The sequence below is a fragment of the Ambystoma mexicanum genome, chromosome 2q (genome assembly GCF_040938575.1).
Source record: "Ambystoma mexicanum isolate Mex_15411 chromosome 2q, UKY_AmexF1_1, whole genome shotgun sequence".
Taxonomy (NCBI): domain Eukaryota; kingdom Metazoa; phylum Chordata; class Amphibia; order Caudata; family Ambystomatidae; genus Ambystoma; species Ambystoma mexicanum.
Genome location: NC_090924.1, coordinates 686,985,842 through 687,013,094, shown reverse-complemented (window position 1 = coordinate 687,013,094; position 27,253 = coordinate 686,985,842). Strand labels below are relative to the sequence as shown.

Below are 27,253 nucleotides of genomic sequence, written 5' to 3'. Positions count from 1 at the left end.
AGGGTAAGTTCACTCTTCTACCCATCCTCTTAGATAGGCGTTACATCAGCATTAGCAGGGTGAGAACCTAACGGAGGGACAGAGTGTTCTTCCTATTAGGGTCAGATTTACAGAACACAATAAGAGATATACCAAATTATGTTAAAAAATTGACTTTATACCTGCTCTTGTTTTGTGTGATATTAAGAGAGAGATTTAACAGGAAGGTCATAATCCCATTATGAGGTGTAACTATAACAAAAAACCAACATTGCTGAGTAGCTTGTATCCTTTCTAATATGAAACATCAAAATCATAGATGGCATGCAGGAAACCACAGCATTTGTGGAGTAATCGCCCTGATACACTGTAGAGTTAATTTAGTTGTGCCTACTCGATAAATGTTGCAAGTTCTGCCACTGCTGTCGAAATTCTTGTTCATAACAGAATAGATTACCAAACAAACCCAAGGGTTGTTCAGTAACCAGTGACAATTTTGGAAACTGACAGTGGCTGTGAAACAACAGCAAAGGATCTTCTCTGCTACGCGTAAAAAAACAATATTGTTAGATGTATGGATGGGCAGATTGTTGAACATTGATAGCAGTATTTTCGGGTGAATATACTATGAACGAATAGTTAGGATTTGCGCTAAAAAGTTAAAAGAAAAGGATTTTGTTGCCAACACAACAGATTCATTTTTTTAGGGAAAATTATGATTGCAAGTTGCAGGCTATCTCCAAGTAAGCGAAGTATACAAGGAAAACTAGAACTTTAGTTCAAATGTCTGAGAATTCGAAAATGGGTCATGGGTATATTACCTGCCGAAAAGGGCGCTGTTTTGATCAGACCAAAACATTACGAGGATCGTCGGAGGTGTTTAGCTCTTCATCATAGGAGAGGACTGAGGCATGTACACTTGATAACATTATTGGAGAATGCAATAAAAAAAGCTTCAGTGGTGGCTAACGCTCCTGCTAACATGGAATGGCAGAGGTTGGCACTGGACAAAGCCATGGGGCCGTGCCGCTCACAGGAAGGTCTTGGAGGCCCATCATATAGTGGGGATGCCCACCAGACACTCTCAACCCCAGGCCCTAAACAAATGGGACAAGGAAGGGGAGGTGCACGACGTTGTCTTCAGGGGGCACAGTCCGACCCCAGCTCAGCGGAGTTACTGTGGCTGGGTAGTCAAACACAGATCACCTGTAAGTCAATTCTCACTGGTAAAGCAGCTGCGGCACTCGTTTTGGTTGTCAATTAATGAGTAGTTACTGGTGATGGAAAGGGAAGGGAAGGTACAGTGAGGGGAGGGGCAAGAGGCCAGCATAACTAAAGGTCGCACCCGTGAATTGTGGGCTGTCAATGCTAAGCAGTGAGTGATCAAACCCAGTACAATTCCTGCGGGTTGCCAAGCTTATTTTTAGGGCACGACAATAGTGTATGGAGTATGCTAGCAGTGGGTGAAATGGCTTTATAAACATTTATTAGACCATCTAGTAACAGTGCTTCCTCTAAAGAGGCCAATGGAATTGCATTGATTATGAATGCAACACATGTCGGTAGCTCAGGCGTGTCAGAACAATCAATCTGTAAAAAAACTACATGAAAGAATGTCACCTCACCTGTTAAGTACTTTCCTGAGCAAAAAAATATGCTTTGCCACACAATGACACTTTCTCCACATGTTCTGTGGTAAATACAAGTTGGGGAACAGAGAGAAAGGCCGGCAGCAGAACTCTGCACTCTCTTAGTAAAACTTGTGTTCTTGACTGCATTGGGAATTGGGGATGCCCTAACACTATTTTATTTGATTTGATTTGATTTCCCTAACCAGGCATATAGGGCCACAATTCTGAAATTCCTTGGAAGGGCGAGAATCCTCGGAGATGAAGGGGGAAAGGTAAGGGTAGATGCTTTTTGGAGTTTGGACATGTCCTCTATGTACCGGAATCAGACAGGCTGTGTGGGTCTGTTCATGGATGCAAGCTAGATCTGAATGTACACCTTACACTACAGAAGATTATCTTTAGTAATTACTGGACGCCCCCACAAAAGAAATATTGTGGGTTAACATACTCTGACCTTTGGTAGACTGTGTGATGAATCCTGCTAGGTCATCACTGAACCCTAACCTAAAATCTCCTCCCATGTGGCCAGGGAAGGGCAGCCGCTACCTGATCCTAACCCTGGGCGTGGCATCGTGAGAGGGGAATCACATGGTAGGAGATAGCAGTGGGGGTAACATGGCGACTCCCTTATGAGGATGAGTATCCTATACATCCAAAATGTCTAATGGCATGCTGTCACTGTATAGGTACCTCCCATGGGAAATCCCAGAGAGCAAAACCCAGAAAACATTCCATGAAAAGTCACCTAAACAGAATAATCTTTGTACCTTGGGGATTCATGAATCAAATATGACATCCTCTAATTATCATGATTCGGTCGTAACCCAAATGCCAAAGCCTTTATCATTCACATAACACCTCCTAGCTCTGATAATTTTCAGTTCACAAATCAATCAGAACTAAATATACACGGAGAACTTAAAACCACTATGTACTTCAAGAACCATAATGCCTATGCGTCTGGGACGAAGAAGAGAAACAAAGAGTTGATGATGATCAATGGAGCTATAAAGAAGAATGTGCAGTCTAGTTGTTTCACTTCAAATCACCTAAGCGGGACATTTAAATGTGGGAATCATCCACAGGTGAGAGAGGGAGTAGCAGAGGCAGAATCAGTTAGGAGAGAGGCCAAAGCGGTTGGAGCTGAAACAGAAGTGAGAGCGGGAAGACAAGGTGTGCGTTGCAGGAAGTAGAGTTGTGGGCGGCAGAGGGGAGAGAAGTCCAGCTGTTCGGGAGACGTGCTCCCGACCCAATGTGAGTCGCTCAGGTGTGCTGGAGGATCGGAAATCTGACAAAACCTGCAGTGCTCCAGAGAAGGGACGTGTAGACAGCGCTGGTCACAGGAGAGCTGTCGGTGGTATTGCCGGACTTCAGAGGGTTTGATGCAGCATCCAGGAGTGACGCAGAGATGCCGAAGGAAGCTGGTGAGTTGGCCTAAAGAGCGAGAGGTAACCCTGGGGCGCTCCATGAAGAACAATTAACAACAAAAGACAATTTGTAATACAGATTAAGCAGAATAAAAGGGCAACACAGGCCCAATTCTCCTTTCATGAGATATCAGCTTGGGGAGACCTGTAACCCACATTGCCAAGAAACTATAAAGAAGAGATAAGAGGGCAACACAGGCACAATTCTACTTTCATGAGACACCAGTTTGGGGTAATCTATAACCCATATTGCCAACAGTCAAAAGACTATAAAGACAAACAAACATTGTGCAACCCTCCTCACCTGAGATATTGGTGGGGATAACCTTGAACAAATATTGCCACTAACAGAAAAGATTATTTATAGTTGTGGAAGTTTATCTTCCTGACAGGCGAGTAAACCAGGAAAGGGACAAGTTGTAATTAGTCCTGGCAGAGGAGTGGACCAGGAAAGAAACAGTTGCTTTGAAGAAATGTGGTTGTGGTAAGAAGTGTGTTGTAACGAAAATATTAACTTTATCATCCTGACAAACTGTTGTATAACCAAATACATTTGTGGTGCTGTCCTGACAGAAGCATTTAATTGGAAGAATAATTGTGGTTAATGTTAAAGGTATTTGTACCGGGCACCGCCATCAACGGAATTGGTCCCCAGGCATGGAAGAAACAGTTGCTTTGGTTTTGAACAAGTGTTTTGTGACAAGTTGAAGGACGTACTGCATGGAAAAGACATTTTTCATTGAACTGAATAGAACTTTGTTGAACGAGAACATTTTCAAAGGTCTTCCTGAATTGATCCAGTGGAAAGGAACCAAACCCTGGTCACATGGAGTACTTTGTGAGAATTATAACTTTGAACTTGTGCATAGTTTTGTTCAACTGAAACCAGATACATCTATCTTATACACTTTGGTTATATATGTTAGTGTGAGGGTCAGCTACATTTGGACACAAGGTCATCTTTCTTTAGTTTTAGTTTGCTAGACAGGAACATTCTCGTTAGGATAGGGACAGCTAGGCGCTTATCTCACCCCCTCTTTACTTTTAATATGGCAAACATTGAGAAAACTACAACCTGTGTCTGTATCTCATTGCTGAACCCTCACAACTTGTGGGAAAGGGAGTGGGACACCAACACAGATGCGCTGGCAGTATTCTAAAATATCCACATTCTGGTAAGAGGGGTTCAAAAGGATTCATCATTGTGTGCTAAATTGTTCACTACCTGAAACCACACAATTATTGTTCCGTTGCTTTCATAAGGAAATAGAACAATTATCTGTTTCCAAGTTGCTATGGTTTTATAGCCCTTTAATAATTTCTACATGCAAATCAACAGCAGAAATGTTATTGGATGAAATAACTCTAATCGAAATATAAGAACATGCAGTTCCAATGCAAGGGGGGTGGCTACAATGATACTTGGGATAATTAAAATGATCTGCATTTGTAGCAATTATTCCTGGTCAATTGCAGGATGCCTGCATGCACGGGACATCCTGGTACCAATGTATTACCGTAGTGACCCCACCCCCTCTTGTCCCCCCTGTGCCATTGTTCTCCTTTGATGAGGATTACACTATGGTCATGTACGTAGATACTATGTTCACTGAAAAAGGCGCTCATGTATAGGGCACAGTATAAATGCATCTCTCAGTACTGTATTCACCCTTTTCCCCTGAAATACCAATAAAGATATTTATACAAAAAAGTGGCGTCAGTGCTTACATCTTGGCTGGCTTAAGGAGTGACTTTCTTCACTGACATCCATATAGCGGATATGTGCATACTTCTGCTGTGCACAGTCTATAGATAGTCTAGCAGCTGGGAGGAGAAATGCCAACGCTCCAGAAATAAATTGCATGTAGCCAGAAAATGTACATATGGGAAACTGTGTAGCCTAATCAAGTAATCATCCTTTGGGAGACCATTGCTACTAATAAAATGGTTTAATATTGTCACAAAGTCAAGTAGCACCTCTGACCTTATCAGTACCAAAGGGCACTGGCAAGGCATACATTATTTTTCAAAAATTGATTAGCAGAGTTTGCTAATTAAAATGTTCTTGATTAGCAAACAAACCCATTTGATTAGCAATGTTGTACTAATATTTGTAAGGTCACCGAAAGTTATTTGTACCCAAGACATAAAATGAGCAACAATACAGCAGTTTTGTGTACTGCTGAAGTAAGACATTAGTGAGCCGAGTCGTGCCTTGCAAATCTGTTAAAATTCCATTAGATCGGCAGGTCGAGTATATTAGTTTACATACTCGACCTAAGAGAAATGCACTCGACCCATGGCAACGGATGATGGTGCATGTCACCACAAACCCACTTTCTGTTTGACACACTGCTGCCACTGAAAGGCCAGCCAAGCATAGTGAATCTTTGACATTTACAGCAAACAAAGTAGATGTTAAAGTTTCAAACATCCCCTGCAAATGGTACTTGGCCTTCATAAAATCTACTCTATTATGAGAGTGGGTGAAAAGACTTTGCAATCCCTAGGTGAGTGTCTGTAAAATGTAAAAGGTTAGCAGCATGAATGGACACAAATAAATCGATATGATAAAAAAGGCTTTGGAAACAGTTTGCCCATCTCTCTCGTGCAGGTGCTAACATATAATGCAATCCTAATCATAGAGCAAAGAGAGCTCTGGAAGGCTGCATGTTAGTGCCGTAGATGTGCAGATGTACAGACTGGATGGAATTATTGATCACTACTTTGCATAAACATTTAATTAGCATTGTGTATTCATTATGCAAGAGGTAAGGGACTTAGCAAAGTGGATGACGTATCAGGATGAAAACTGGGCAAACCATGTTGAACATTGTAGTTTGCGGCAATCTCACTTTCAGGGTAGCAGGCATAAAGCAAAAGGGTGATGAGATAGGAAGTCAAGGCGTATGAGATCCGCTAGAGGGTTGAGCACCAGTTGCACAGATGTATGCAGCTTGCAGGTTACAGAACTAGTTTTGCCATCAAAAGCAGTTGGTTGTGTGATAAAGTACATTTTCAAAAGTGTTCACTCGGCAATATGATGCATCTTCCCCAACAAAATGAAATATAGTTGAAACTCTGAGATTTAGGTACACTAACCTACTCTTTACTATAAACCCTTTAGACAATGCAGTGTTTTACAGTAACAGTACTGTAACTAAACATTATGTAACAACTTATAGTTTTGGAAATGGAATTGCAAGAGTGGCTTTAAAATGAATTAAGTTAACACATACTGGTCTTTGCCAGACAGGATATAATTACCTTAATAAAAGTATCATCCTATGGAAATCTCTTTCGTGTGAGCTACGCGCAAGGGTCCTGAAACGTGGGTTGAGCCCCCACTACGAGATCCCTCCTCCCCCGACCAGGCAACCACTGAATTTCACTGTAGGAAGGAAGGAATCAAGCCCACCCGGGGAAAAAACCTGACACAAATCGGAGCTCTCATCGAGGAGATTTCCACATTGAAAACGCTGGCATCCACCTATGTAGTGGGCCCGTGAGCGAGAACGTATTTTCACCCGAGGCCTCACACGGACGAACTGAATAGGCATAGAACAGTGCCACTGCCATACTACTCTGCACCGAGAGCCCCTCTCAGTGAAACGGCACCCACTTACGCAGCAAGCCCGGGAGCGCGAACATACTTTTGCCCGAGGCCTCACATAGGCGAGCTGAGAAGGTGCAGAACAGTGCCACCACCACACAACTCCACACCGAGGGCCCCTCTCAGTGAGACGACATCCATTGAGGGGCGTAGAAAAATCTGACACGGATCCCTGTTAATCAGATGTAGAGATGGTGGAGCTTGAGGCCCTATTTGATCGAAAAATGAGAAATTCTCTTTGAAAAAAGCGCGAAAACGCAGCAAAAGCTCGAGAGCTAAACACAAAGACTCCCAACACTTGAGCGTGCGGTAAAAATCTAAGGATGGCTGCCAGAGGCGGGGCTTAGGGAGAGGGCAGTCATTGGCTGGGGGCAGTATGACACAGAGAACAGTGATTGGTTACTACTGAGAAAGGCAGATCAGAAACTAAACTGATACTGATTTTTTCTTTTTTCTGACGACAGGGAATATTCATGAGCATGTCAATCCATGCCATACCCCATGCTGGAGAAGGACATGAAACCCATGTCTAGAGAAGCAGATGAAGGCATATTTGAAACCATTTCCGCTTTAATACAGCAGAGAATAATGGTGCCATCAGAATCCCCATCTAACATGACTGTGTGCCTGGTAAAGAAAGCAACAGGGGGGGGGGTCTAGGAGATTTATTCAGGAACTACGTCTCCTGATTTCGTTGAGTTACGCTTCTTGGAGGAGTCCAGGAGTTTCTGTTTCCTACCCGAACATGGCCCAGGAGAAGGGAAGCTCGACGCCCAGAAAGCTGTTCAGAACAAATTGTGTACGCACTTGGAACAAGCCCTGCTTTGAGGGACCATGCCTAGTAGAGGGGGTCACTCCCACTGTTGTGAAATTCGAAGGAAGAAGAGCTTGACTGCACTTGAATGATGTAAAGCTTTACAAAGGAGGGACCCTCACCCCTCCTGCAGCCGCTGACAGTGAAGCAAGTGAAGAAGTTCCGCAAATGCAGACACAATCGGCTACCAGGAGCCAAAACAAAGAACAGATTAAATAAAAATAACTTGAAAAGTTGCTTTCCCTAAGTTCAAGTGAAAACTAACGAACCCTGCAGCTTTCACAGACATTTTAGTTAGGTTAAAAGAAACATTGTATTGACAAACAAAGAACACAAAGATTGAACATGACACTTTGTTGGCTGAAACGTTACACACATTTGTGCATGCTCTTTTTATGTACATACTTCGATCATATCCAGCTCTAGTTTGAGGAAATGTCGATATTGTTGATTTTTTTCAGAAATCCTAAAAACATTAGTCCTATAATTCACAGGGTCATTATTGCAATATTACTACAACTTTTGTTATAAAAGTTGTGGTTTATACAAGTGATAGCGGGTGAACAATCAAATTAAAGAAAATGGGAATTTTCCATTATGCAAGATACACATTGCTAGCAAGAAGACTGCTTAGTCCACAAGAGACAATGTGACACCTGAATACTATGGCAATGCTTCTCACAGCTCCATTTTGTACAATGTGCTGTCTTCATGAATGAATGGAGGAACTGCTGTGTTAATGGACCACTATTGGGGCTGCGGTTCTAAAGCTTATGTGCAGCTACCTAAATATTGGGGAGAGACAAGTTTGATAGTGATCATATATGTTCCTGCAATGGTGATTCCCCGAAGTGATCTCCATATCGACAGCTTTCCGAAAATGGATGCAGACCTGAGGAAGAAGAGGTCACTTAACCTCACCCGACAAGTGGGAGAACTATTTTTAGGCAAAATTAACAGAAACTTATCACAACATCCCAGATGAGCACAAATTGTTCAGCAGGACAGCAGTGATATTTACAGCCATATTCATGCTAGGAATCTAAACTGTAGTAAATGCCAAGTGGTTACAAATCACTAGGTGGGAGACGCTACAACCAATTAACATGAAAATACAAGGATTTAATGCGATTAGAGAAGAACTGAGGGCCATCAGACTCATGATCCTGCAGAACAGGTATGTCCTGTACTTAATTACAACAATGGAAGGAGGCGTGTGCGCCAAGATTGGGCCTTTTTGCAGTACGTACACTCCTGCCAATGATGGAGAAAATGGAACCCCAAAAGAAGCAATAACAATGCTGTAGACCCTACATACGAATATGGTGGAAGAAGTAGATGAGACCAAAGATGAAGACTGGTTTTCGTCCCTGTTTTCGTGGGTTCCAACTTGGCTGGCAAATACCTTCAAACTATTCGGAGCAATACTACTGTTGGTATTGCTAGGATTCTGTCTTATAAGAATAATCATAGGACAGTGCAAGAAGTCAGCGAAGAAAGCTATTGGGATGAAGATAATGATTGATATGAATGCTGTGGCTGACAAGCACACACAGACTGGAAATACCACCCATGAGCACATTAAGTGTCCTGGCGGCCCCAGGAACAAAGTTTTATTACCCCAACGATCATAAGAACTATGAAGGATGTTGGGCGTTCTGTCAACCAACTAGGGAGTGTTGCTGTATGACCTGGAGTGTGGATGAACACAAAGAATGCAGGTGACCTCAGGGTGGTGACAAAGATATGGATTACGAAGGAACCACAGTGTGAAGAAAATGTGAAGAAGATTGAGGAGGTGGTTGATGACTCGACCAGCGGGGGGGGGGGAATGTGGAGAAGCAGATGTACACATCATCTATAGAGCCTACCCCCTCACCTTCGTCATACTGGACTAAGAACAAGAAGACACTGTGCATAACACCAGGTATCCTCCCAAAACCGCACTGAATATATGAAAGACGTTATGCACTCAGATAACCGTATCGAATGTACTCTCGAACTGAAGTGGTAGAAGGAAGTGTGCAGACGTCACTGAATATTGAAGAGCTATAAGTGAAATTTTACACGTGCAAAGTGACGTCATGTAGAGAAGACACGAAGACGCACTGAAACAATGTAAGAATACTTAAAGAATGAAGATGTGATTGAAGTGAACAAACTGAACATATATGCGAATACGAAGAAATGATACACACTGAGAAGATAAGTGAAAAGATATACAGTAGATGTATATATGCAGAAACGCAAGGTAGATGAGACATATAGAAGCTTACTACAGTAGAAAACAGAACACAGGTAAAGCAGCCATGATGAGAAAATGGACGTCGACTCATAATAGTAAGTGAAAGGCCTGAAGGAGAGAGACCAAGGCTGCAGAGCTGACAGGCGCTGATATAACAGATTTGTGCAAGAACAAAGTATATTTTTTTTATTGAAACTTCAGCTCAGCGAACCAGATAGTAAACTAACAAGCCGCCAAACTTTTGTTACAGCAGGACATCGTCTTTCCCATGATGTCCACAAAACATTAGCAATTTATAAAATGTCTTCTTTCCCATAGAAGACATCATGTGTCATTATCATTGGTTTTAACGTTGTTTCACAAGCTCCTTTTTGAGTCATTTCTCATTTAAATGTAGAGAGTCTAAAAAGTTCACAATAGCACAGGTCAGCCTGATGTTCTGCCTAGTAACCGCATAAAACCACCAGTTCTGGGTGTCTGGATCGACAGGTGTGAAGTCCCCTAGATGACACACTCGACGTGTGGTTATCGCAGGACATCTTGTGATGAGGTGTTTGATGGATTTGATTAGAAGATTGCAGAAGCGGCAAATGTTGCCGTTTGCTTCATCAATGTGTCGTAAAAAGTGCATTTCTCTAGTGTTCAATGCATTCAAACGCAGCCTCAAGAATTGATCGCGATGATGTCGTGATGGACAGGTAACTAAATAACGACATTGAACATTAAGCTTGTGTTCTCCGATTCCTGATCTCAAGAACGTAGGCTTCGTTAGCAGTAGGTCGTGATTCTGGATCCAACACCACGAGTCAAATTTCTTTTTGACACATTGAGGTTGGCTAATTAAATCGGCTAGATTTGAGTCAGCATTAATTAAAGCTGTTTCCAAAAGCTGTTGCCAGGCTTTGAGGAGGCCCGGTCGCCCACATCCCGGAGGGTGTTCGAATATTTTGTATGCCAGAGTCAATGGAGTCAGCTTGGATCATTCGGTTTACAAGGTCCGACTTCCAATGGTGTTCTTTGATAGAAGTGTTGAAAATGATACCAAGATAACGGATGGAGTTTACAAAACTCAAAGAGATCCCGTTGATCTTCCACAGAAAAGCCTTTTGTTTTTTGGTGCCGCCCACCCCAATGGTCACGATCTTGGTTTTTTCCGTATTTAGTACTAGCTCGTTCTTGTTGAGATACTCGTGCAGGCTTGTTAAAAGCCGTTGTACACAAATTTGCGTAAGATCTAATAAAACGAGATCGTCAGCGTAAGTTATGCAACGGATTTCGATGTTATTTATCTTTGTTGGAAAACATCGGACGGATTCCAAATGGGTCGGGAGATCAGAGATCAGAGATAAACAGTTTAAAGAGTTCAGCTGCCAGGGACATCCCTGTTTCACCCCTTTATCGGTTGATATTTTTCTCGATAAGTCTCCCTGGTTGTTTAAACGAATCTGGATGGAGGCGCTAGAATGCAACGCTTTAATTGGTTGAAGCAGAGTTTGCGGGCAGTTCCAATTTGACAATTTCTGCCATAGCTTTGCGCGATTGAAACTGTCAAAAGCGCTCCGAAGGTCAATAAAGGCCAGGTGAAGTTTTCCTTTTGCTTTTATGGTTTCCAGTTTAAGTGTGTTTAGGATCAGTAGATTGACTTCAACACCAACTCGTTTGGTGAAACCAGTTTGGCGAACGTCATAGATCTCTTCACTCATAGACCACTGTTCAAGTCGTTGTTGTAAGAAGGAGGCGAACAGCTTGCCTATCGTGTCGAACAGGGAAATCGGGCGATAGTCGTTAGGATCTGCCCGATTGCCTTTCTTGTGTATGGGCACGATGATAGCTTCGCGCCAAGACTCCGGAACGGTTTTTGAGGAAGACAGAGAGCAGAACAAAGCTTCTATGAAAGCGGACCATTGCACCGCATTTTCTTTTAACATAACGTTGGATATCATATCCGGACCCGCAGAGTGTGAGTTTTTCAAGGCACGTATTGCAGTTCTGATGTCATCTCGAGAGATTTGCAGGTCCCATAAAATCGCGGTGTCAGGTAAGTCAGTCGCTGGTTCACTCAGCGAAGACCTAAGAATATTCACAAAATGAATCTCCCATGTGGTTGCTGCAATTTTGTTTGACAATGTAGGTAAATTGCGCGAGTTTCCTGCGTTCAAGATTGCCCAAATTTCATGAGAGTTCTTTGTGAGTAACCGTTTCATCATTAGTTCTGCTTTGTCTTGTTCAATGATCATTTTTTGAGATTTTAACCAGTTCCTGTAGGTTTGGCGTCGTGCTCGAATTGCTCTTTCAAGGTTGATGTCATATAAGCCTGTAGGGGAAGACTTTTTCAATGCTCTTATATCTCGATGCATCATCCTTTTTGCAGTTGTTATTAATGGAGATTAAAGGTGTCTATGAGAAATACCCATGACCCTGTCAGATGTTTTGACAGTGATGAAGTTGGCCAAAAGTGGTGCATAGTCTATCGACTGTACCTCGTTTTGTGTAAAGAGTTGTTGGCTTAAAAGGTAAATTGGAGAATTGTTCATCCGAAGTCGGTTGCCCCCTGCGTTCACTGATAAGGGGAGGTCGTATTTCTTGACATGTTGTGGCCATTCCAATAGGCAAGAGAAACATAGCAGGTCGTGGTCGCTGTTTGTCATCCCGCGTACCTCTAGCTTCAGGTCTTAAACAAAAGAGGTCTGAGATACCCAAAAATAGTCAATGATTGAACTCGATTTTGAGTTCGACCAGGTTGCGCACGGTGGTTGGTCGCCTTTCACGTTCCATTGACCATTTGGCAATTTCGATTTTGTAGGGCCGAGGTCCACATATGACCTCGGATGTTCACCTCTTCAATCGATAACGGAGAAAAGAGCTGGGATGCACGGTCGAGTTTAAACCAAGTGCAGTTTAGATCACTACAGCATATGATTGAAGTGTTCGAGTAGGATATTATAAACTCATCCATACAACATGTAATGGAATTTAGGAAGACCTTGGTACTGATGATTTTTTCGGGATTCCAGTATCCATTTATAATGAGCAGATGTTTTCTTGTGGATATGTTGTCATCGCCAGTCCGCATCAGGACCACTTGAACATAGGGATTTGGACAGCGAGAGTTCACAACTGACCACCAGGGATTGATTTTTATTAGTGTCAGCAGGCCCGATGATGGACGCCCTTGTGCACTTCTAATAGCTGGATTCATTAAGGTGACGTAGCCATCTCTTGAAGGAGCTTTGCTTAGCCAAGTTTCCTGGAGACATATCGCAAACATTTTCCAATGAGATATCAAACCTGTTGAATAGATGAATAAATCCTCTTGTTTTCCATGATAGAAATTCACATGTCTGGTCACAAACCACTTGTGATGGCTACTTGAAATTGACCATGTTCTTCCGAGTGTCATGCATGTGGGAGGGGCGCCTTTGGGAGTCAGTGTTAATTTGGCCGTGATCGGCTGGAGCTTTCATGGCTTTACGTAACTCACAGCGTCTGTCAAGAGGAATGTCTTTCGACTCAGGGCTCGATCCCAAGGGTCTCGTGCTTGAACAGGTGTTGGTTGGTTCAAGAGTGAGATCAAATCCAAATACGAGCAGTTCTTCTGCGGCCTTCAGGATTGTTTTGCGCACTGATGCAGATTCGATGTGAAGTAGTACTTGATCATAACATTTCTCCGTCGCGTATTCGACTATTTTGATGTTGTCCGATATTTGTTTGCCTAAGGATGAAGGATGCCACAGAAAGAGGCAACTGCAAGGCACGAAAGGAGGCAGAGAGGATAAGCAATGTAGATTAAACAAAGTAGTGCATAGTTTTGAGTGTCAAGTATTGTACAATTACAGAAATGGAAAGCATATGCAAGACAGAGCGACCAAGTCTATAGAGGCGCAAGAGAGTAATAACACCCAGTATAATTTAATCGAAATAGCACTAAATAGAAGGACAGAATGGAATTATAAACAGTAAGGGTGATAGGATATGAAAAAGAAAGAAACACGAAGGAGAAAAAAGATGAATCATCAATAGAAGTAAAAGTGGAGGGAGCTAGGAAGGGTGCGATGGAAGAGGATAACTGAGATTCTCCCATTTTGTAATGAAGATGGGAGGAATAGAACAACAAAAAAAGATACAAAGGAAAAACACACCCAAAATTTGAGACGATTTGAGGTGAAAATGCCAATAAAGGGCAGTTTTGATGAGTTTGCATGTTATGAGATTGCTGCAATGCAAATACACTCCACACTAATGTGGACTCTGGTCCGGAACCCTGCCCTTTACAGATTTGAAGAGGATGACATGTATTTCAGCAGAAATCCAAACCTAGACCTTTTCCCAAGAAGTACCAAGATCTAAAAAAAGGAATAAAATGATCCAGCCATAGCAAAAGAGTGAGAGCAGATTCTCCCAGAGGAACTGCTTGTCTATTGATGAACATTCATTGAAAATGTTGGCTTCAAAAAGGTACACAAAATAACAACAGGGCTTATTGGGCACAAAGGCCGGAGGGACAACTGCCTTCCCTAACCGTTAAATAACAGTAATGATACACAACAAAAACGGTTCTTTGGGAGAAAAGAGCGTAACTGAAATCATAACAAACGACTGTCAAGACATTGAGCAAAACACATGGGGCAAGACAATGGGCTATCTGGCCCTAAGGAAGAACACCCTAGGCCGTAGCGGGGGTGCCTGTCCCTAGATGGCAAATGGTGCAACCCCTATCTAAGAGGGATACGTAGAAGAGGCTGTCTCTAACTCTAATCAATGTGTGCAAAGAGATGGATGCTATCTGTATCTCAGTGGAAACAGCAAGAGCCTACCCACAACCACCTGGAAAAATCCCTGAGAGTATTGCGATTAGATCTCGTCGAGAATAGGCTGGAAAGCTAGCAGGTGGTTAGCGGTGCCTTGGGAATTTCATCAGTATTTTTATTCACCCTAAGGTCTACTAATTGACACATGTTGGTGGTTGTATGCAAAACATGTCAAAAGAATTAAAGAGGATGCCCATCTGGATGGGACAAACTTAAAAGGCTCACAGCATGTGAGTATAGTTAGCTAGAATGTACCCCCTGTAACTTTGAGGAGTATCTAGTAAGTTGTGGAAGGACCACAACCGGACAGGGCGACCGGTTTAGATGGTGCAGTTTTGGTTAACCCATCTTCTTCAGGACCGATAATTTGTAAGTGTGGTCAAATACATCTTCCGGCATGTCTCAGAATGAGGCAGCAATTGTGGGCTGCTTCGTCCCCTGTAGGGAGACACAAACAACATAGCACAATAGGCATGAATGCACCTAGTGCGAAATCAACAGATTTGATAACTAAAGATCAGCTATTTAGTACTCATTGTCTTGTATTTAGGCTATGGATGTCAGAATCATATGGTGCATACAGATATGCAAGGCCACTAAGTGCATGGCATGGTGTATACACTGGCGCCCATAGATAGTTGAGGGAACGAGAGGGTGGGTGGGGGGGGGGGTTTCTGTGACAAGGAGGCCGTGTGGAGGCCACAAAAAGCATGTCTGCCCAACTGTGGTTAGAGTCAATGTCTGCCCACCTGTGGTTAGAGTCAATCGGCACAGATATCTGAAATCCACGTGGACAGGAGGGTTCTGATGATTTGCAGGAAGAAGTCCTGCAAAGAATGTACATAACCAAGATCAGTGCATTGTTCGCCGTGTGTGATCTGCAGACAACTGTTTGAGCTTCAAAAGTCGTGATCTTGAAACGACCGCCGCACGTAAGAGAACACTGCTTACTGCGTACGCGGTAGCTAATAACGGTGCTTACGCATACGTCAACGGGGGAGGGGCTGGTAGTCAAGGACGCGATCCGTCCTAGAAATTAGCGAGCATGCGCAGAAGCAACAGGTGATACTGCCGTGTGCGTCAGAGGGGGCGGGGCCATCTGAGAACACTGTGGGCGCGCATAGCCCTGGTGATGTACAAGGGCTAAAGCGGACAGCGCCGCGAAGTGCATGAATGCCTGTGAATAATTAGGACGAACATTGTTGAACCCACTGAATGGGAAGCAACAAGTGTGATGGTATTGTGATTCCTGGCAGGTGCTGCCGGCGGCAGAACAACTGTGCACTGCTAAATCAAAACATCAAAAAATAAAAAATGATGAAAAATCATAAATGGTGTGTGTGCACATGAGCACCATTGGGAACCCATGTGCATGACGAGGGGAACACCAGTAGGTGCATGCTGCAGGGGGCAGATGTGGATATTGGTCAATCCGCCATGCACCTCAGGAGACACGGCTCCATGATAGCTAGAATGAGTTTTACGAGACATTAGTGTATGTCTAATGATGTCTGCAAGGTGCTGTGGGGAGCATGTATGCACATTGTGGCTGCATGCAGGTCATGTGGGTGCATAGCGGCATGAGACGGGTAAGGCCATATGCGCTATCAGGAGTGAAGGGGACGGACGGTGGCGACTGCGCACTGCAGAGTGTAGATGTGGATGCACATTGGACACTGATGGTGCGATTAGTGGAGGTGGAGAGCATGATGGAGTGGTGCTGTGGGTGTTAGTGTGACAAGTGATGCTAACTTAATGGGCAAGTACTGCCAACTCCTGCCACTGTATGGCTTCGTTGAGGCCTTTTTGGCATGTGTTCCAACGGAAAATCCACTTCTGTTCTTGTCTGAACAGTAGGTCGTGAAAATTGCCTCTGCATATGGGCTGCTTAATTTTCTCAAGGATGGTCCATTTGAAGTTGTCCGCAGTGTGGCCCTCGGCCAAAAAATGTGGGACGAGTGGGGCAGTCATTTTGCCTGTTCTTATGCATGAACGATGTTCTATCATGCGTTTTTTAACTTCACGTACTGTCATGCCTATGTATCTTAAATTACATGGGCATGTGATCATATATACCACACCCTTTGTGTTGCAGTTAGTGAACTGTTTCTGAACCCAAGGGGTGTGCCAGCCTATGTCCAACATGGTGCAGCGTGCTGTCTGCGCGCACATGCAGCATTGACCGCAAGGGGAATGGCCAGTGGGACAGTTGAGGTTCCATAGGGTGGGCTGCACGGAATGGGGAATTGCTTTGCCTATTCGTATGGTGTTGACCAACGAATCTCTGACGTTGCGTCTCCTTTATAAAGCAAACCGAGGAGATGTTATTGACGCTTTTCCTGTACTCAAAATTGGCCCAAAGTTTCTTCATCTCTTTTTTTATCTTGTTAAAGAGCGGGGAATAGCTGAACACAGCTGTGAGGCCTGGATCATCGTTCACTTTCTCATGTTGTTCAAGGGTACAAGTCTGGGGTATGTTCCTAGCTCTTTTGCATGTTTGATTCACAATCCTAGAAGGATAGCTTTGCTGGGTGAGCTGCTTTTTAAGAGTTCTGGCTTGGGCAGTGTAGTCAGTTGTTTTTCTACATAATCTGCGGTACCTCAAGAACTGCCCAAAGGGCAAATTGTCTTTCAGTTCCCGGGAATGGTAGCTCGAGTACCTCAAGAGGGAGTTCCTATCGGTATTCTTCCTGTAGATCTTGGAACCGAGTCCTCCCTCAAATGCAGCGATAGCTAAATCGAGAAAATGAGCGTATTTTTTATCAATTTTTAATGGTGAATGGCAGATGAGGGTTCTGCTTATTCAGCAATAATGGAAGTCCATCAATTCATCCTTGGATCCTCTGAAGATTACAAAAATGTTGTCTATATAATGATGCCAAATCAGTACATGTGCATGAAAATGATTTGTGTGTGTGTATATACATATGTGCCTGCATTAGAAAAAGTCAACATATCAATTGGCCAGACTTGGAACGAAGGTCGCTCCCATTGCTACGCCAGAATCCTGCTGGTAGAAATCATTAGTGAACAAGAAAAAGTTTTTGGTTAATGCAATCTCGGCCAGGGAAGATATAAAGGAGGATGGTACACCGTGGAGGTCAATGCCGGAGTCCAATAGCTGGCAGAGCATCGCCAGGGTCTCTTTTGGTGTAAAGTGACTCAATGTGGATAGTCACCAACCAATCTAGCTCTGGATTGAATGTCAGAGAGTTGAGTAGAATCAACATGGCAGTGGAGTCTTTAATGAAGGATTGCATCTTTGGGATTTCTTTTTTGATGAAGTAGTCCACATAATGTGATAGTGGTTCTAAGATGGAGTTGATCCCTGAAACAATCGGTCAGCCGGGAGTAGGAAACATGCACTTGTGAATTTTCGGCAGTGCGTACATTGCAGGTATTAGTGGATGCGGAGGTTTGAGGAAAGATGCTTGCTGTCATGATTCCTGCCCCTCATGTCTCCAGCCCACCAAGATGTCAGGCTGGAGCCAGGCCACGATCACCTACATGGCCCTCAAGGGCCTCTCCATCCCTCCAAAGACCCACTTGGAGTCAGACTTGGCGCTTGTGGCACCGGACTCACTCACTCCCATAGGATAACATTGGGGATTGGACTTGTAGTGAATTGGTGGGGACAAGATGGATGCCCCCACATATTTCGGTTCCCAGAACTGCATGTGCAGTCTAGTCTTTTGGGTGTGGTTCAGCCCAGAAACACCTGGGATACCCAGAGACTATTTAAGCCACGCCCAGGCTGAGAAACATGCTTTGCGTTTTCTGCACCTGCAGCGTGACGCGCACCGTGTTCGGATCGGTCTCCAGTAGGCCTGCATCTTTCTTCTGCGCTCATCCCCTGCAAGAAGAAGAACACCGTTAGGAACAGCCTTACCTTGCGGCGCTTCTGCCCATCATTCATCACGCCTTCTGTTCTGCAGGCATCTTCGGCGGTGTCATTTCCATCCCGGTATGCCGCTTCCTAAGAAAAAGGGAAAAGAACAGAAAAAACGCATTAGTAAGCATTCTGCAAATCTTTGCTTATTTTTAAATACTGTACAAGCTTCAAACTCTTACCTGAATCCCAGCCTCTCTGTGGGAACTTTGTCTCCGGAACTTCTCATCCATCTGCAAGAGGGAAAAGACACTCCAGGTTAGCATGGAAACATCTAGAGGCGCCGCATACCGCGCTTACTCGCCGCATTTGTTGTTCATAACAGGCATCCACGCTGAAAACGTCGCAGCTCCTAAAAGACACAGAAAAAGAACTCAGTTCAATACAAATCCGAAAGGGGTGCATTGCGCATCGCGCTCTCACTCATCTTCAGCGCTGCTCATTTCAGCAGCACGCCGCCATCCCCGGACGCCGGCCATCATCTAAGGCAGGAAAGGAACGAAGTTAGAGAACTGTTCAAAAGACTCATTATACTTACCTGTCGGACTCTTGCCAGTGAAGTAACTAGGCAGCAACGAGCCCGCATCAATCAACACGCCGCTGCGCTGAAAGCAGGACGGAGAGCACACTATCCAAGAAAACAAGGTGAGCTGTGGATCAAAGGGAAGGGTTGGACCCCGGGGAAGAAGGGGTTCAAGCACACAGAGATAATAGGGAGTTAAACTCTACCAATCCTGTGTTTCAGGCACAGTCTCGAGTCAAATAGCCTCCAGGGAAGGGTTCGAGGTCGTAAGAGGTCAGAACAGGCTGAGTGACGTCCCCGTGGATACCAGGTGAGCGTTACACTTCCCTAGTGCTTATCTAGCCTTCCGCCTCGGCCTCTTCGATGATCGGGGAAATAAGTGCCTGCAGGGCAGCAGTGGGATCCATGAGCAGGACGTGATAGTTGGTTTGATCACAGAGAAGAGCTTCCACCATCTTGATGTAATCTGTGGTTTCTTGAATAACAATGGCCTCACCTTTGTCTGCTGGTTTGATGGTAATGTTGGTAATGTTGGTGTTCATAGCCAGAACTGATAAGGCGGTTAATTGCAAATTTGTGCAATTGTTGTGAACAAAGGGGATGTTGGCTTCCAAATCGGCTATCTTCATAAGGAGCACCTGCTCAAAAGTGATGGATTCTGCTGAATGTGAGCATGAAGGTACACAGAACTGAGAAGGAGGATGTAGTCCTGTGACGTCATGTTGGTCATAGTTCTTCTCCGCAAAAAATTGCTTAACATGAATCTTTCGTAGGAGTTATGTGCATTCTACTCGCGTCTGGAAAGGATCTTATCGCGCCGTGGATATGAATATAAGACCCTTTCGTAAGACTTCCTCTTCTGATTGTGTGAGGGTGTGTTGTGACTGGTTCACAATAAAGGAGGGAGTTGTGGAGGTATTGCCCCCAGTCCCCTGCTGCGTGTGACCACCAGTGACAGTAAACAAAAAAAATATTTGTCGTCATGTTTTTTTAAAAAAACCTGCATTTAGGCTTGGCACTATAACATAAACCACATTTGTTACATGCATTCAGTTCTTTATATATCTGGGACATTGCAGCACAGCATATTGACATTCATATGGTGGTTGACAGCAAGCTCTTTGTCCATGCGGTACGACTGTCAGGGGTTAGTGAACAGTGACTTTATGTGCTGTTCTTTCAATACATATCACAAGTCGACACTGTTGGTATTTAAGAAATCTGTAACAGTGGTGAGTGCACCACTCATACCTATAGCTGTAGAAGGGAGGGGTAGCCTGCATCCTCTTTATACATCTATTTCACAAAATCCCTTTACATGCAGGCTCCTCCATGACAAAAAAGAGGCTACTCTATCCTTATGCATTGAAGTGTACTACAAGCATCAATGGCACTTGCGTCTAACAACTTTATAATTCAACATGCCCACAGTATTTAAACAAAAAACATTAAGATCAACAATTCTTATCTGTGCCCCGAGTAGCATGAAACAATAACCCGCAGGTAAGAGCAAACCTATTGGGTAAGTGGAAGCATGGCCGATGTTCTCCCAATGCACCACTTGATTGTGCCAACAGATCAAATGCAGGATGTCGCCGTGCACTTAGTTGAGGCGCCACATGAGACATCGCGTATAGGCCTTTGGAAAAGTTCAGAGGTCATAAAAAGTACCGGAGATATTACAACAAAGCACTGGCGTGATGGACTGCTCCGTTTGAGTCGTCACAGGCAAAATTAATGAGCACCCCTGAATGCGACACCACAGCACCTACACCCAAGACCTCGGGCGTGGCACTCTGCAAGTGAAAGGCGTTTTAAATTAAAAAACCGAGGAGGGAAATATTTGTATACTTTTTTAATTTACCACATCCTATTTGACGAAGGGGATAACATAACAGAACGGACACAAATTAATTCATGAAGCGAGGTAACATGTCACACACAGAGTGCATATTATGGGGAGCGGCTCACTAGCCTGCGGCAGACTGAGAGGCTCGCGTTTCCCCATCCGGGTTGGGTGAGCGCCGCGGGAACTCACCTCCTGCCCTGGAGGCGCCAATGGGTTCTTGAACTCGGATAACGAAACTGGCAACGAAAACTTGGCAAGCACAGAAGGCAAATCATGGCCCGGAAACTGACAGGAAAACTGGTCTGCCAAAGGCGAATATCTAACGGAAAGAAAATGGGAGAGATGGCAATGTCATCAGGTAACGTCTGGATTCAAGGCTTTACATGTCACTACGGTTAATGTTTTTAAAACTTTCTATTTGTCAAACGTGTTCAATGCAGCATTGACAGGTACAAAGAAATGACTTCATATAAAAAACTATTGTCAGGGCTTCATTTGTAAATGGATTAAGTGCCAGGGCCCAACTATGTTCTAGCACTTCCGTGTCAGTGCGGGCGGGTAGTTCCCCACCACTGCTGCCACCACCCATAACAGCTCCCCACAGTGTCACATATTTGGGGTTACACTGCACCTCGCACCTGCTCATTGTGGTTGATGGAGGCACTGACTGTCTCCACTTCATAATTAAAGTGAATCTGAGAAAATATGTGCAGGGCTCAAAAATAAGTGCCTGGGCTGAGCCCTGGCAAACACCCTCATAAATTAAGCACTGAATTGCAAAGAAATAACCATCCAGGTAAAGCATGTCTGAATGTGACATTCTAATTAATACAACCTGTTCTGTCAATGTAAAAAGGCGCACGATTGCCCACAAACAAAATGCGCCATTATCATCGTTTGATTTTCAACAGTCGACACAAGTCCTGTTTCTAAGATTCATCAATTGCTCCACACCATGACTCCTCAAACTAAGATTCATCAATTGCTCCACACCATGCCTCCTCAAACTAAGATTCATCAATTGCTCCACACCATGCCTCCTCAAACTAAGATTCATCAATTGCTCCACACCATGCCTCCTCAAACTAAGATTCATCAATTGCTCCACACCATGCCCCCTCAAACTAAGATTCATCAATTGCTCCACACCATGCCTCAAACTAAGGTTCATCAATTGCTCCACACCATGCCTCCTCAAACTAAGGTTCATCAATTGCTCCACACCATGCCTCCTCAAACTAAGATTCATCAATTGTTCCACACCATGCCCCCTCAAACTAAGATTCATCAATTGCTCCACACCATGCCCCCTCAAACTAAGATTCATCAATTGCTCCACACCATGCCTCAAACTAAGGTTCATCAATTGCTCCACACCATGCCCCCACGAAAACTAAGATTCATCAATTGCTCCACACCATGCCTCCTCAAACTAAGATTCATCAATTGTTCCACACCATGCCCCCTCAAACTAAGATTCATCAATTGCTCCACACCATGCCCCCTCAAACTAAGATTCATCAATTGCTCCACACCATGCCTCCTCAAACTAAGATTCATCAATTGTTCCACACCATGACTCCTCAAATCATCATCTGTAAATGTAGACCGGCCCAAAGATTTCCAGAGTGAAATTGGGGTTGTGAGCTTATATCACTGTATGATAATCCTAGCAAGATTTTGCCCAAATCCCCAATTTCAAAAAATGCTAATTTCCGACTGCATAAAATTAAAATGCCATACATATCTTATTCTGGCAGGAATTAAACAAACGCAGAAAGAAAATGCATTTCTCGTGTACTAGGGAAATGCAAAGGATAATGGGGTGCATTTTTGTTCCAGTTTCTTAAGGTAGAGTTGCAGGGCTAGGCCATTTTCCATCTGAATGAGCTCAGCCCCCCCTCCAGCTCTTTTAAAGCTCGCCTATACCAAAGTCCGGAAGGGGTCTCCGTTTCCGCTTGGTGGGCTCTCGTCAGATCTAGCACCACTTGTTTCAGGTATAGGGCTTTCCATTCTAGAGTTGTTGCTACACAGAGGCTCACTTTCAGACAAAGGACCCGAATTGACTGAGGGCAGTTGTGCTTCCGTAGCAGAAAAGCTGTCCCTGCACTGAGAGCGGGCATGGCTTCTGTCAGTACAGATTGTTCTTTTTGCTGCTTTCCCTCCACAGACACCCTACTTTGTTGCTATTAAGTTGAACCTTTGCTGACTTTTGGAGCTAAGTGAAGTCGTTTTGCTTCACTTACCCTGCTAAACTCATTTATTTTGGGGCACTGATCAGTCCCTATGACATTCAGTGAAGGAGAACTCTGTTCTCCACAGTAAAATTCTCTGTTTATTTTTTCCCTGCACACTTCACCTTCCATGAAGTCAGGTAGAGACACAGTGTGCCACTATAACTTTGTTTTTGTAACTATTACTTGCATCATGTGTCCAGGATGAGTTGGTGGCAGCCGATACTTTTGTAATGTTTTCATTTTTGTAATTGCATGCACTTTTGCACATTACCGCTTAATGCCATTTACAGCACCATACATTCTAAAATGGCCGTGCCACAAGATTTTCACCTGTCCTTTGGCTATCTCGCATTTGGACCTACTTCTGGGAGTGGCTGGATTTTCCACGTATCATGTCATCACTGCGAACTGGAAATTGCCGAAAACGAAAATGTCAAATTTCGATATGCACATTTGCACTCAATATTTGGAGTTATGGGGTGGTGGGGGGTTTTAGGGTTATAAAAAATATAAGTGAAGTATCGGTGGGTGGGGGGTCTCCCCCGCATATAATTGCTGGCAAAAATGTCCCAAAAAAATAGATAATAATCCGACATTTTCTTTTTTGGCATAGAAAATGTGCAGTGATCACATAGACCTGTTTTTCCATACATCGTAAGCCCTTTCCCAGGCAAAGACAGTGTGTGTGAGTGTGTGTGAGTGTGTGTGTGTGTGTGTGTGTGAGAGAGAGAGTGTGTGTGTGTGTGTAACCAGTCCATATCCGTGGCAGAGTGTGCCTGTGGCTGGGCAGATGCAGTGGCCAGAGGCTGTCCACGACTGGACAGACCCTGCCAAGTGTGAATGGTGCATATCCCTCCCATTGGTGGGGAGGGGGAAACTCATGCCTGGATTCTGGATAAGAGGGGGTCTCCTGCAGCCATTCATCAGATCTTTGTTGTACCCAACACCGCCACGAAAGGAGAGCAGCTCGACGAATACTGGGTACTCACTGTTGGAAGATCGCTGTCAGCCCTTTCTTCACTGCTTGGCACAGCCCTGTTTATCTGCAGATCTCCTGAAGACCTTCATCTGTGCTACCACTCTTGGACCAGTGGGAGAACCCAGTCCTGACATCTGATCCAAGTTCTAGACACTGGAAGTGCTCACAAGAGTCCCAGAGCCATCTTGTGGCCTAGCCAGATATTCTCAAAGGCTACTTTGGTTCAATGGTCAACATCCCAAGCAGATCCTCAGTTATGGAACAAGAAGCATTTTCCTTAATTTACAGCCCTTCATCATGAAGTGGGGCCTTGCAGGACCAGTTTCTTTGGTTCGGCCATCAGGGTCTTCTCCACCATTTTCCTAAAGTGGCCCTCACTGTTCGCCACTTGCACTGCATCCTGGAAGTCTTCTGATTTTGCTGCCAGAGTGGTGGTACAATAGTCGTTGTCATTTCAATCCATTGAGCCTGGATTTGAGCTCGAGCCAGACCCAATAACCTGACGCCTGAAGTAACCTCTGCACCCAGGGACCGTGCAATTCCTGCAAGTGATCCAAGGCAAGAATCCAGAAGGCCCAGCAATTTCAGGAACTCTTACTGTGGTCTCTCAGTGAATCGTAGTTCAGGGGGTGAGTAAAAATCCCTGTTTTGGTGCCCCGTCTCGATAGGGCTGTATGAGCGTAAAGTTCAAACTCCACCGCTCCCTTGCCTAGACTTTAACATTAATTTTCTGGTCAGGTCTCCTCCACAGGGTCTTCCCCCCACCCCCCATGGTGGTTGGATTGAGAAAGGGTCTGTGAAAGACATTCCTCTTGTTTTATTGTACTTTGGAACACTCAAACTACTTACTGGCTCTAGCCAACACTTGCTCAAAATTCGTAAAGAGACTACTAGACTCCCGAGAAGACTTTTACTGGGACTGTGACACTAAGGTCACTAGCCCCTTCTTTTCTAGTTAGCGAAGGACATTTTAAGGATAGTACCTCATTTATAAGGTTTTGTATGGTGTTTGCTAATTCCTTTATATTCGGCCTATTAGCTCTCAAAGTGTTGATTACTTACCTGGCTCTATTTCTTTATTCACTTGCTTTACTACACTTACAGCATTCGGGACATTGATTCCAACTGCATTTTAAAAACGAAGTGTTAGTGCTCTTAGCAGAGCACACCAAGGTGAATATGTATATAATAGTGATGAAGGTTTCAGTGTGCTACCTACCAGTGGTTTTTCATTACAACGAGTTTGTCAAAGGCCTACCAAAAAAAATGTTTTTATACATTATGTCTAACTCAAATTATTAAGAGTGCTCGTTGTGTGCTCAAATGAACCATTTACCACTTTCACACCCTCCTAGGTCTAAGTCTTGCAATTCAGTCACAAAACGCAGACACAGTTTAGCTTGACGTACATGTTTGTCCCTGTTAATCAGAATAGGGCAGCCTCTTCGAATCTGTCCACTGGGCGGACTCTGAAAACCCATCCTAAGAGCTCCCCTGTGGCGACATGGGGGAAAAGTGCACGGTTTTCCATATTTTCCAAAATTGTGGCCGTGCCTCATTTGACACTTTCAGAAAATAAGCAAAGCATTCCTTGGCAGTATGCACGAGTGCTGGGCAGTGTTGTGTCCCCATCTCTTGATGATGAGCCGGACCACGTACTCCTGGACAAGGGGAAAGGAGAGGTAAGTGGAAAGGGTAAAGTGAGGTAAAGGGAAAAAAAGAAGTTTGCACTGTTTGCGACGGGAAGGCAATAGACTAACAGAACGTATTGCAATATTATGAAGTGGCTGTTACAGGTCTGTCCTGCTCCCCACGATACCAGTGCTCATCCAGCTCCCTCACACCATCTCAGGCATTCTAGGCATTCCAGGCACTCAGCACTCGGACACAAATAATACACAAGGCTAGAAGTGGGATGAAAAAGCGCTGTAATGCTAACACACACCAGTGCTTGGGAGGGCTGCATTTGGATCTGCCCCTCCCAGGCCTGGCTCATCCTTATGTACGATACAGAAGCTACATATTATTCTCCACCCATTAACACCATGTATAACATTTTGCCGAACAGGGAGGAAGAAAGCACATTTCTTAACAGCAGACTGTCTTTGCATGGCAGCCTCTACCAGCCTTGGGACTTCAGCCCACAGCATCACTGTGTACTTCTCAGCAGGGGCAGTTCTCAAACCAATCTCCGAGGCCTGGCGGCATTCAACAGATCAGCTGTGCTCTGCGACATCGCTTCCATCGCTGTTAGTTGTTAGGCCAAGTCTTTAGGCCAGACCCTTTATATCCGATGAATCAGAAATGTTGCATGTAACACTGGCTGTCACATGGTCCTTTTACCTGCCTGTCATTTGCCTTGAGGACAGAAAAATCTGGTGACGAGATGGAGGTGCCCTCGCCGAACACTTTATGCTGCTGACGCTGTAAGCCTATGTGGTCGCATCCCTGCTGCCGTCATCTTGTAATATTGAAGGCCGTGACCAGCCCACGCAGATCACGTCTGTCCGTCAGCAGAGACCCTCTGGTTTGCTTATGCACTTACAATCGCAGTATACGTCTGCACTGCTTCTCTGTGCCAGTACGGCCCAGTGTCTGAATGAGACGGCTTACACCTAAAAAGGCGACCAACTGCACCACAGGGCTGTGCAACAGATCCACATATGCCACGACTGGTGGGAATACTATCCTCATCACGTAACTTGTGCACCAAACCGTATATGAACCATGCCCAGCTCTGCCAGCCACCACACTACACCTACTACCACTGATACAAGTGGCTTCAGCATGACGCTACAGCACCATATGTGTTGATGACGCACATCCTCCTGCAGGGAACATGTGACCACACTCACATAGAGCATCTTTCGAACGTAAACCACCCCACCTTATGAACTGCTCCCCCAATCTGAGCATGGACCACAGAAGTCCGAGTGGGTTGAAGACTTCCCAAGACTTTATCAACGCCATTGGTGATGAGGACGACAAGCCATGGCTGGAATTCTTACCAATCCTCTAGGTCGCAGGGTATTACCAAAACCCATCGCAACATTGAACCTATTTTGCACCACATTGATAATTGCACTCAACTCCAAACTTGTCACTAAACCCATCAGAGACTACAAACGATATGCATTTAAATAATGTTGCCAACTACTGCATGAAACCAAGATTGAATTTGTCATCCCCTACAAAAAAAGGTTGTACATCCTCCACATTCCTCAAAACAGCGCCGAAGAGGCCGCTGCCACTATCTGAA

At 44.4% G+C, this 27,253-nt stretch overlaps 1 protein-coding gene across 4 annotated transcripts in view; it reads right to left on the bottom strand.

Annotated features, from left to right (window-relative positions):
* The window catches only part of NPRL3 (NPR3 like, GATOR1 complex subunit), a 649,409-nt gene that overhangs the window by 104,248 nt on the left and 517,908 nt on the right, over positions 1–27,253 (bottom strand). For all 4 annotated transcript variants that reach the window (XM_069647897.1, XM_069647894.1, XM_069647896.1 and 1 more), the window contains one exon: positions 20,968–21,097. In XM_069647897.1, the coding sequence (XP_069503998.1) occupies positions 20,968–21,097 (130 nt within the window). The remainder of the gene's footprint in view (positions 1–20,967; positions 21,098–27,253) is intronic.